Here is a 12,905-nt window from a genome sequence, read left to right on the forward strand (position 1 = left end):
AGAAAAGAAAAGAAAAGAAAAGAAAAGAAAAGAAAAGAAAAGAAAAGAAAAGAAAAGAAAAGAAAAGAAAAGAAAAGAAAAGAAAAAAAGAAAAGAAAAGGGGTCAATGAAAACCATCTCTGACAACAGAAAGATAATTGCATGTGCTTGGAATCCTTGTTATCCTCCTCTGGTGGCTTTCCCTACTTGTCATGCTGTCAATTTTATGTCATTTCAATGGTGAGATTTCTTGCCACTTGTAGCAGAGATCTGGAGATATGGGGATCAAGATACCTTTCCACATTGCTAGTTATTCCCTGCTCACCTATGTGTTTGCTCATGGCTTAGGTCTGGAGCAAGACTTTGTACCTGATATACAACATATATGTATGTGTAAAATATGTTTGTGTACAGTATATATGATCCATAGTATGTCTTCAAATTAAAGCAAAGTACAGAGCCCCTGTATGAGCCACATTAGACCTTCTTTAACTCACAATATGGTACCATAGAAATAAGTTCTGATGTCTTGTTTAGCTTCCTGGACCTCAGTCTCCTCCTTCCTTATAAAATGAGGGATGTCAGAACTGGGCTCTGAGATCCCTTCCAGCTCTCAGTCAATGAGCTTACTATAGAGTTCCTTATGATATCATAGGCCATCTCTTTTTGTTTCTGATCTTTCATCAAAATTAAGTGTAATCTAAGGAAAAAATGGTCAAGCTTGAAACCTATGGCCTCCACTTTCACTGTTGATTAAAATGGAAATGGGAATTTTTTTAATTTTTAAATATTTTTCCATGGTTACATGATTCATTTTCTCTCCCTCCCATATTCCCTCTGTGATAATTAGATTAAATCTATACTGCCCATCTTTAGATTTAATCTAATTGGAGGTCTTCTCACCTTTGGTGATTAAATCTAAAGATGGGCAGTGTATATTTAATCTAATTATCACACCACCACCCCTTCCAGAGCTGACAAGCAATTCCACTGGGTTATACATATGTTATCACTGGATACCTATTTTCATACATATCGAAATAGGAAATTTTTTATGAAATTAATAAAAATAAAATAGAACATTTAATGTTCATTTTTTTAAATTTTCTGACAATATGTGGCAGAAGAAATTTCTTTCTATTTGAGTTCATGGCTAATGTTATTGACCTTTTCTTTTCTCTCTTCAAAGAAAAAGAAAGCCATTGGTTTTAACACTAAGGAATCCCAAATTCAATTTAAAATTAATTTCATGGACAGAGATACAGACAAATTAGAGGTATGTTGGTTTACCAAGACTCTTCTATTTTTAATTCATTCACTTACTTTGTAATATATTGAAACCCCATCCAGGTATATTGCTAATGTTATTGACTGTTTTTCTTTTCTCTCTTCAAAGAATGAGAAACTCAGTAGTAGGAAGGCCTCCAGAAGCTCTGCACCTGGTCTCAACCAAGAGAAATTAAAATTTAATTTACAATTAGATTTCATAAGCAAAGATGCAGACAACTCAGAGGTGTGTTGGTTTGCCAGTTCTTCCATTTTTAATTCATTCATGTGCTCTGTAATATCTCCAAACCCCATCTCAGAATTCATTGATAAAGCCCAAATGATAGTTAACTCCTCAGATCCTTAACCTGGGCCCATCTGGAGATGGCAGAATCCGTAGTGTTAAGGTCTCTCAAGCTGCTTCTGTTTTCCCAAGAACTTCAATTATTTTGCTCTTCCATTGACAGAAGTACAAATAAACATATATAATGTTCATTTGGGGTTTTCTAGATCAATGTGGGGCAGAAGGAATCCCTTTTCTGAGTTTGTTGCTAGTTATTGACTTTTACTTTTCTGTCTTCAAAGGTGAAGAAAACCATTTTTTCCCGACCAGTCTCTTCAACCAGTCTTGACGCTAAGAAATCCACAACTGATTTAAAATCAGATATCACAGACGAAGATACAGACAAATCAGAGGTACGTTGATCCCACCTGTTGCAGTAAGTAGGCCAGGGTTAGGTTGATTGAAGCAGACAACTTTTAGGAGACCTTTTTCTAGCCCCTTCATGCCAGAAGGTAAACACTGCCGTCATCTAAAAAGGCTGCTCAGACATTCAGGGGGCTGCCAAATACCACTGTCTCTCTGGCCCAGTGAAAAGACTCTCTACCCAGGACCCCCTGCATTCAGGGTTGTGACTACAGGTCCCAATGTATCCATTAACTGCTGCTTAGCCCCTTGTCCATTGCCCCAGGACTTCAATGTAGGAGTAAAATAATAATAATGAGATAGTAGAATCATAAAATGGTATAAGGTGATGCCTTTTGACTTATACATAAATTGGATTTAAGGAGTGAGAATTATACAATATATCCTCAGCCTCTCTTCCAGAGTCATCAAAGTCCAGGGATAAGATCAAGTTAAAGTGACTGGCAATGACTCAGGATGCAATGGAGGAACTTGGCTTCTTCAAAGTCTAACCAAGTTCTAAGCCTCCAGAATGCTGGTTCCTGACACCTTTGTGGCCATTGGAACAAATTGTCCTCATCCACCCATTCCCACTGAGGGAAATGTTCACATGCTTGGGGTAGACATCCCATTAACTCACCAACAATGGACTTCAGACCTTTTGGTTACTTTCAGCCTGGTTTAGCTCATCTACCTAGTCGTTTTTACCAGGTAATGGCCACTGGGCATGCTACAGCTTCTTGGAGCCACAGGTGAGAACTTTGTGGCAGGACAATACCAAAGGAAGAAAGAAAGCAGCTCTTAAAGAAAAAGAACTCAACGAGTCCTCCACCAGAGGTGCTAGACTTCCCTGTATATCATGAGTTTCAACATAACCATGTATTAGTAGACTTTCTCTGAGAACCCAGACCTACCTAACAATGAGAGGAATGATGGGAGTGAACAGATCAATACAATGAATAAATAGGTGTCTACTACATGCTCTTGGTGAGAGGTGTGAATCACTGTACAATGGGTATTCACTGAGCATGCTCTACATAAAAATGACAGAGATAGAAGCATGTTTAGAGGTAGCAAAGAAGTAGTCATTAAATTGAGACCGAAGATAAGAGAATGGGGATGACAGCAGAGTCAGTCTTCTGGGAAAGATGGGAGGGAATGGGGAAAGGTTTTATTTAGAGAAGTTTGCCTCAGCAAGGAGAAGGACTACCTTGTCTATAGAGAAGGGAGTGAAGATACTAGGAGAAATGGAATGATATCTGAGTGTTATGAAATGAGGAGGAGGGCTGGAATGGGAAATTCTTTGAAATTGCCTTGGGTCTTTTTGGTGAGGCAACATGCTTAGTTATGAGGTTGGAGGAGGGAGTAGCATGAAAAATTTAAGGAAATATAAGAATGTTTAGAATAGCCAGTGTGGAGAGGGATATAGCAAATATATTTTGGGAAAGCAAAATGATTACTTTGCTATAGTGAAGATCCAAGTGAGATTAGATAATGAAAATTTGTAATAGAGTCATACTACTTTTGTGATTTCTTTTGGCTCTGTTTAGCAATATGTGAATAAGAGGATGGTAGAAATAATCCAAATTAGAGTTGTAAGACATGAGATGAATAGGACAAGAAGACAAGGGATTCAAAAATAGAGAGTGGTGCAGAACTGGCTCACCAAGAAGAGGAGGCAGAAGTAGTAAAGTTGCAGCCAGTACAAAGGTGAAAGCCTGGGAAAGATCTGAGGGATGGAAAAAATGAAGGTCATAATGAGCAAAAATAACCATTTTATAGCTAAAGGCTGTATTTGTTTATGATCCTATCGCCCAGACTTCTTTTCACTTCTTAGCATATGAACTCTTCTTTCCCCTACTTTCCTACCTCAGTGTGGATTATTTTTGGTCACTATCTACAAGCTAAGATGAAAGATGACTGAAGTGTCCCAAAATAAACCACCTTATACTTTCTTTAAGTTCTAGGCCTTCAGTTTGGAAAATTGTCCCAAACTGCTACTATATATGTTCATGCCATCTCCTCTATTAGAATGGAAGCTCATTGGGGGCAGGAATTAGTTAATTTTTTTTCTTTGAATTCCCATAACCTAGCCCAGTTCCAGACATATATGTAATAAGTGCTTGGTGATTAAGATATGGCTGTTTTTTTTCTTTCCCCAAAGAAAGAACAACAATCTGAGAAAGAATCTGTACCAACCAGCAAAGAAATCTTGACTTCCTCCACAAATTCCCTGCAATCCGGGACACCAAGCAAGAAGTTAAATTCGGTACAGTAGCTTGCTCTGCATTTTCCTTGGTTGATCCATTACTGGCTACCTTATATCTAGACACAACACTCAGGAATTCATTCTCCAAGCCTGGATGCTAATGTACCTTGTCCTGTTCTAATAACACTATTAGATTGCCAAATAAATGGAACTCAAATCTCCTAAATCCCATGTGTTTCCCAAAGAACCAAAAGTATCCTTTATTTACTGAGTCCATTAATTATTGAACAAAGATGTGATTAGCATAATAGAAAAAGCAATGGTCAATTGTGAAGTATGGTAGCATTTGTCTCTGAAAGGATTCTGGCAATGTCAATTGATAAGCTTTTATTAAATGCCTATTGGGGTGGGGTGGGGTTGCATTCCAGGAAGATGGCAGAATAGGATGGAGACAACCTCACTCTCCAAATTCCCTCACAAATAATTAAAAATTGTGACTCTGAGTGAACTTTAAAGCAGCAAAAATAGTTAAGTTTGGGGAGAAACAACTCAGGAAGAAGCTAGGAGGGCTTTGGGTGGTGGTTTGAAGACCAAATAAGCAGAAGCAGGGCCTGGAGGCAGCTGTGTAGGCCACGACCTCAGTTTCAGCCCCTTCAACCAACTGAACATACTGGGATTAGGGAGCTGACTGGGAGAAGATTGTGGGGCCTAAGTGCACTTGAATAAATATTGGTATCAAGGTGTGGCAAAAGAAGAAGAAGAATTAATACACACAAGTGAATGTAATTAGAGGGAGTCAAGAACCCTGGGAAAATGGTGTTTCTGATTGCAGCTCCAGGAAAAAGGCATAAGAAGGTATTTACAGCCTCTGGAGAAACCACAGTGGGTAAAAACATTGAAAGTGAAGGCGTTGTTGGGGATCCTGTTATATAGAAATTAGAAGAGCCAAGGGGTCAAAGACCCCCAAAAAGGTCAGGAAATAACAACAACAAGAACTAAACCCTGAGACATTAACATAAACATACAGGGAAAAGAACCTGACACCAGAAAAAAATTTACAATTAATAAATAGGTCACTAAAATTTTTTTTTAAATTTTAAATGAGTAAGCAAAAGAGAAAGCACTTTATTTTGGAAATAAAGGAGATCAGAATTCAAATTCAGAAGACAGTGAAATTAAAGTATCCACTTCCAAAACTTGAAATAAACATGTCAAATGAACACAAGCCCAAAAACAGTGCTTGGAAGAGCTTTTTAAAAAGTTTAAAAACCAAATGATAGAGGTTGAGGAAAAAATTAGGGAGAAAAAAAATAAGAGCAATATAAGAAAATTGTGGGGGAGGAAAGGCCAACCAAATGGAAAAAGATATCCAAAAACTCACCAAAAAATAATTCATTAAAAATTATAATTGAACAAGAGGAAGCTGATAAAATCTTAAGACAATAAAACATAATAAAATTAAATGAAAAAATAGAAGATAATATGAAACATCTTATTACAAAAGCAAGTGACCTGGAAAACAGCTTGAGAAGAGACAGTATGATAATTCTTGGACTACCAGAAAGTTGTGATTTTTTAAAAAAAGTTTAAACATTATTCTTCAAGAAATTATTAAAGAAAATTGTCCTGAAGTTTTGGAAATAGAAGATAAACTAGAAATTGAAAGAATTAATTGATTACTACCTGTAAGAGATCCCAACAAGAAAACACACAGGAACATTATAGCTAAGTTTTGCAACTAGAAAGATTCTAAATACTATAGAGCAACAATCAGGATGACACAAGAGTAAGCAGCTTCTATATTAAAACAACAAAGGGCTTGGAATAATAACATTTTGAAAAGCAAAGGAGCTGGGTTAACAACTAAGAATAATTCGCCCAGCTGAGCTGAGTATTATCATGCAAGGGAGGAAAAGGTCATTTAACAAAATAAAAGATTTCAAGTATACTTGAAGAAAAGACCTGAGATGAATAGAAAATTTGACCTACAAGAATGAGAATAAACATAAGAGGATAACATACAAGACCAATTATACAGGATTTAATAAAGTCAAATTGTTTACTTCTCATATGGGAAAATGGTATATTTAAACTATATGTATGATATCATTAATTGACTAGTCTGAAGGAACATATAAATAGAAGCTTCAAGGTCAACTTGAATATAAAGTAAAAAAATGAAATAAACTTGGATGGGGAGGGAATAAAATGGAATAATTTCATTTTAAAATATACATAATGGCCTAGAGACAGGAGGTCCTGTGTTCAAATCTGACCAACTTCAGACATTTCCTATTTGTGTGACCCTGTGCAAGTCACTTAACTCCCATTGCCTAACCCTTCCAGTCTTCTGCCTTAGAACTGTATATTGATACAGTGTTGATTCTAAGATGTAAGAGGTTTTTTTTTTTTAAGACTTGAATAAAAGGATAAAGGAAAGGAGAGGATGAAAGACTAGTAATACTAAAACTTTATTCTCGGTAGATCCAATTAAAAAAGGAATTAATACATATATAGAGAAGGATAATTTTTTTCTTAATTTATAAGCAGATAGAAGGGCAAGGGTTAAAGATTAAGAGAGGGAATCTTAGCAGGCCATATAGATTAAGAAAAAAAGAGGGCAGGGGGATAAGATAAGGGAGGAAGTAATAGAGGACATTTACATTAAGAAATAAGAGGAAGAAGGGAATAAGAGAAGGATCCTTAAGAGGGTAAATAGATTAACAACTAGGAGGGTAAGAGGAAGAGACAATGGAGGGAACTTTTAAAGGGTGGGTGAGAAAATAAAGGAGGGACGACTGAAGAAGAGGTAGGAATTAAGGAGGTAGTAGTTAATAGAAAATTAGATTTCTGAGGAGGAATATGAAAAAAAGAGAGGCAAAGAAGGAAAAGCTGAGGAAAAATAGAACAGAGGAAAATATTAAATTAATCATTACAAGTTTGAATATGAATGGGAAGAATTTACCCTTAAAAAGGAAACATATCAGAATGGATCAAAATCCAAAACCCAACAACATGTTGCTTACAAGAAACACATTTTTAAAATGAGAGGCACACATAAAGTAAAATTAAAGGAATAGATAAAATGTATTATACTTCAACTGAGAAAAAAAGCAGGAATAGCAAAAAATGATCTCATACAAAGTTAAAGCTAAAATATATTTAATTAAAAGAGATAAACAGAGAAACTACATTATGTTAAAAGGTACTATAGACAAATAATAAAGCATTTCCTGCACCAAATGTTATAGCATCCACATTTTTAAAGGACTAATAGATGGGAATAGAAAACAAAACTATAATATTTGGAGATTTTAATCTTCCCCTCTCAGAACTAGATAAATCTAACCCAAAAAAAATAAGAAGTCAAGGATATGAATTAAATCATAGAGATGATAGCTATATGGAGAGAACTGAACAGGAATAGAAAAGAATATATATTTTTCTAAGCAGTACATGGTTCCTTTACAAAAATTGATTAAGACACAAAAACTTTGTACTTCAATTCAGAAAAGCAAAAATATTAAATATGTTCTCAGATCATAAGGCAATAAAAATTATATTTACATTTAATAAGAGGCCAGGGAAATACAGAATAAAAAGGAATTGGAGATTTCATAATTCAATTTTAAAGAACGAGTGGATTAAGAAACAAATCATAAAAATAATAAATAATTTTATTAAAGAAAATTATGAGATAATATACCAAAATTTATAGCAAAAGCATTTGTTAAAGGAAATTTTTTCTCTAAATGCTCATATCAATAAAACAGAGAAAGAATAGATTAATGAATTGGGTATACAATTGTTTTTAAAAACTAGAAAAAGGACAAATTAAAAATCCCCAATTAAATGCCAAATTGTAAATCCTAATAAAGGTGAGATTAGCAAAATTGAATGTAATAAAACCATTGAATGAATAAATAAGACTAAGACTTGTTTTTGTAAAAACCCAACAAAATAAACCACTGGTTAAAATGATTTTAAAAAGAAGGAAGATAACAAAATCTTTAGCATCAAAAATGAAATCAAAGCAATTATTAGGCATTATTATGCCCAATTATATGTCAACAAATTTAATAATTTAAGTGAAATGGAAAAATACTTATAGAAACATAAACTGCCTAGACTATCAGAGGAAGACAGAGAATATCTAAATAAACCTATTTCAGGAGGAAAAAAACATCAAACAGGACACAAATGAACTTTCATCAGGACTAGATAGATTACAAGTGGATTTTACCAAACATTTAAAGATCATCTAATTCCAGTACTAAATAACCTTTTTAAGAACAATTGGCAAAGAAGGAGCCCTGCCAAATTCCTTTTGTAAAACAAATATGGTGCTGATATCTTAATTAAGAAAAGCAAAAACAGAGAAAGAAAATTATAAGCCAATTTCATTAATGAATGTAGAAGCAAAAATCCTAAATAAAATATTGGCCAGGACATCATAACAATATGTAACAGGATTTATAAAAGGTATGCAGGAATGGTTTAATATAAAGAAAACTATTGACATAATTGCTTACATTATAAAAGAAAAATCATGATTACATCAAGAGATGCAGAAAAGGCTTTTGAGAAAATACAACACAATTGAAATTATAGATATAAGTGGATTTTTCTCTAAATTAATAAGAAATATGTGCTTAAAACCATTAGCAAATATTACTTGTGATTGATAATAAGTTAGAATCTTTCCTTGTAAGATCAAGAGTGCAACAAGGATGCATATTATTACCAATACTATTTAGTATTGTGTTAGAAATGTTAGCAATAGCTTTAAGAGAAGAAAAATTGAAGGAATCAGAATAGGCAATGAGGAAATGGCTATCTCTTTTCATAGATTATATAATGATATATATATAAATACACATATATAAAATCCTAAATATTCAACTAAAAATTAGATTAAACCATTAATGACTTTAGTAAAGTATCTAAACCTACATAAATCATCAGAATTTCTATATATTTATTATTCTATATATCACCAATAATGTCCTTTAAGAATATAGTAAGAAATAGTCCATTTAAAATAACAATAGCTAGAATAAAACATCTAGGAGTATACCTAGCAAAATAAACCCAGAACTATGTGAACATAATTATAAAACACTTTTTATACAAAGTCAGATTTAAATCATTGAAGAAATATTCATTGTTCATGGGTGGTGTTGTAAGGAAGAGAGGGGTACAGCAAGAAAGGATGGTCTGCAGGAGACAGATTCAGAAGGAAAGATTCTGGAATGCTGAAGGAGGGGGTTAGATTGAAAGTAAAGGGGTTGGCTGGCTCTCTCTGGAGGTACCTGGGGAGAGTGGCTGCTTTTTAGGTTTTGGTTTTTTTGTCTGTTTTTTTAACCTCCCTTCCTTATAATATTGGGCAAAGTCAATATGACACTCCTACCTAAACTAATCTACTTAATCAATGCCATTTCAATTAAATTACCAAAAAATTATTTTATTGAACTAGAAAAAATAATAAAATTCACATGGAAAAACAAAATGTCAAGAATATAAAGAAATTAATGAAAAATATAAAAGAAGGAAGTCTACCAGTACCAGATTTAAAACTATACTACAAAGAAGTTATTATCAAAACTATCTGGTCTGGCTAAGAAAGAAAAAAGTAGAAGAGTGGAATAGAACAAACAACAAACAATTGTAAGAGACTAATTATAGTAACATTTTGTTCAACAAAAGTCAAGATCCAAGTTGTGGGGATAAAAATTCAGTATTTAGTAAAAATTATTAGGAAAACTGGAAAGCAGTCTGGCAAAAACTAGATATAGACTAGCATCTTGCACTGTTTACTGAGATAAGATCAAAATGGATATATTGCCTAGGTGTAAAAAGAGGTATCATAAGCAAATTAGAAGAACAGGAACATATTACCTATCAGATATATGAATAGGAGAAAAATTTATGAGTAAACACGCGATAGAAAGCACTGTGAAATATAAAATGGATGATTTTGAATACATTAAACTAAAAAGGTTTTGTGCAAGTAAAACTAATGAAGCCAAGATTAGAAAGAAAGCAGTAAGTTGACGTGGGGGCAGGGGTGATTTATAGACCATTTCTTGGATAAAGGTATCATATCTAAGACATATAAATATATCGAGAACTTTGTGAAATATATAAGAATATAAGCCATTCCCCAATTGTTAAACAATCAGAAAATATGAGTTGACAGAATTTTGATAAAGAAATCAAAGCTAGATAACTATATGAAAAATTTCTCTAAATCATTATTGATTAGAGAAATGCAAATCAAAACAATTCTGAGATATCTCGCATCTATCAGGGCAAAAAAGCAATGTTGGAGGGAATGTGGAAAAATGGGAACACTAATACAGTGTTGGTGGAATTGTAAACTAATCCAACCATTTTGGAAAGAAATCTGGAATTAAGCCCAAAGAGTTATAAAATTGTATATACCTTTAGACCCAGCAAGACCACTATTGGATTTATTTCCTAAGGTGACCAGGAAAAAAGAAAATAAAAACACCTATATGTTCTAAAATATTCATAGCAGCTCTCTTCATGGTGGCAAGGAATTGGAAATTGAAGGAATGTCCATAAATTAGGGAATGCCTAAACAAGTTGTGGCATATGATTGTGATGGAGTACTACTACACTGTAAGAAAAGATGAGCAGGTCAATTTTTTAAATTGGGAAAACCTACATGAAATTATGAAAATTGAAATGAGGAGAACCAAGAGAACATTATATACAGCAGCAAAAATATTGTTTAAGGAATGATTTGTGTGTGTCCATCTCCAGAGAAAGAATTGATAAATAGAAATAAGTAAGACATAGGTATATATATATATATTTGTCAAATGATGCCTTCTATAGTGGGGAGTGGAAAAGGAGGGAGAGAGTTAACTGGATATTTTAATGTGACAAATGTAATTTTTAAGTGTCTATTATATACCAGATACTGTGCTATACTTTGAGGCTACAAATTTTAAAAATTGAGATAATGCCTACCTGCAAGAAGTTTATATTCTACAGGGAATAGAAGAATAAAGAACTTGGGGATAAAGGGACAAAAGCTGACCTCAAGAATCTTGCATTCTCCCTGGTGATATCTTTTTCTCTTGTTTTTCATCGATCTCTACTTCACATGGACTACAGTCAATGCCTGCAAATTGAGATAAGAGCTTGCAGTGGGAGAGGTCTGTGAAATAAATTTATTTAGGCTAAAGACCTCACTTTTGGAAAGTTCCTTAAGACAGCATAGGATGTTTCCTTGTTTTTGCTCACTCTCTGTATTAGCCATCTTTGGTCTAAGATATGGTTGGCCTTTTTTCTCCCCTGTTCTCCAAGGTTATAGAACTGGACAGTGGATCCACTCTCTGCTATCTGTCAAGGGATTCTTTCATGAAAACTGAGAGAACCAACTCCACAGTAATGGATGGATTTGGATTACAGGTATAAGAATTTGCCTGGATTTTTTTATTTGCCATTTATTCTGTCAATCTGGAAAAAAAAATGTAACTACCAAAGGAGTAATAATAATGGATCTTTAATCAGTGCAGTGAGATTATAATCTAGGAAGCCACTCAGAACAATTTCCAACATGATATATAGAAGAAGAAATGGTTAAATAACCTTTTGGAAGAGGAGGAGCAACAGCCAGGTTTCATGAGTTCACAAAAGCCTGGGAAAGGCACAATAGCCAGAGTTAATTCTCCAAAGTCTCCTGGATACAACATTGTAGGATTTGGTTCCTAAATGCAGGTCAACCAAAAATAGTAAGGGACCTCGGTTTCCTCTTCCTGTGTCTCTCACATTTCCCATGGTATTCGTTTATAGGATGGCAGTTAACAAATCCTTGAAAATAAGCTTAAAGAATGTACCAGCCTGCCATGCCTATTAATCACATGAATCAGAGCAGTTTTCCCACCCATATCACTCTTACTTTGTCTCTGTCAAGAGCAAGAAAGCTATTGCCAAAGTTGAGTTAACCAGTAACTAGCACTCCCAAGCACTTCCACAATGAGAAAATTAAAACAGGAAAGGTTCATTTTAAAAAAGAGAAGGATGAGAAAAGGGCTACATAAGAAAATGTGTTATGGGAAGTAAAAAGAAAACTTTATAAGCCACATATATATATCTTCATCCCTCAAAATAACCACCTCCTCATCCTAGGTCATGATCTTGCCTGAAGTTGAACAAAAAGTAGGAAGATGGATTATTAGAGTGGGGAAATTTAATTTCAAACATAGCAAGTTTAAGATACTAAAGTGATATCCCAGTAGAGATGTCTAACAGGTAGCTGGTGATATAGGAATGAGTGAAGTTTAAGAAAGATGATAGGGTAGGTATATACAACATATATCCATATGTACCTGTGTACATATTTGTACTGGGGAAACATTGTCATTGAGATAAGAATGGAATTCATGGGAACTAATAAGATAGCTAGTGTATAAAGAGAAATTAGAAGACCTAAGAGCCTTGGGAGATATACACAATTGATAATTAGCAGATAAATGGTGACCCAGCAGAGGAAACTGGCCAGTTAATGGTTGCAACCAGAATCTGGATTGTAGAATGTAGTTGGATGAATAGAGTGAACACTAGGGGAGAAAAAGATTTCTGGATGATAGTCTCAAAGGGGCTATCTGAAAGTGGCAGTGAGGAGCCATGAAAGTAGACTTTTCCCCAATAATTTCATTATTCAAAAAGAGAAATTGAATAATGGAACTGCAGTTCTGTAACTGATCTTGGCCAGTAACAAAGAAAAAGTAG

The 12,905-nt window shown here is 34.1% G+C and overlaps 1 protein-coding gene across 1 annotated transcript in view; it reads left to right on the forward strand.

Annotated features, from left to right (window-relative positions):
• Positions 1 to 12,905, forward strand: part of DGKG (diacylglycerol kinase gamma) — a 250,772-nt gene that overhangs the window by 99,293 nt on the left and 138,574 nt on the right. The window contains 1 exon segment of the mRNA XM_044675638.1: positions 2,258 to 2,276. Within this exon segment, the coding sequence (XP_044531573.1) occupies positions 2,258 to 2,276 (19 nt within the window).

This window comes from Gracilinanus agilis, chromosome 4, assembly GCF_016433145.1.
Source record: "Gracilinanus agilis isolate LMUSP501 chromosome 4, AgileGrace, whole genome shotgun sequence".
Taxonomy (NCBI): domain Eukaryota; kingdom Metazoa; phylum Chordata; class Mammalia; order Didelphimorphia; family Didelphidae; genus Gracilinanus; species Gracilinanus agilis.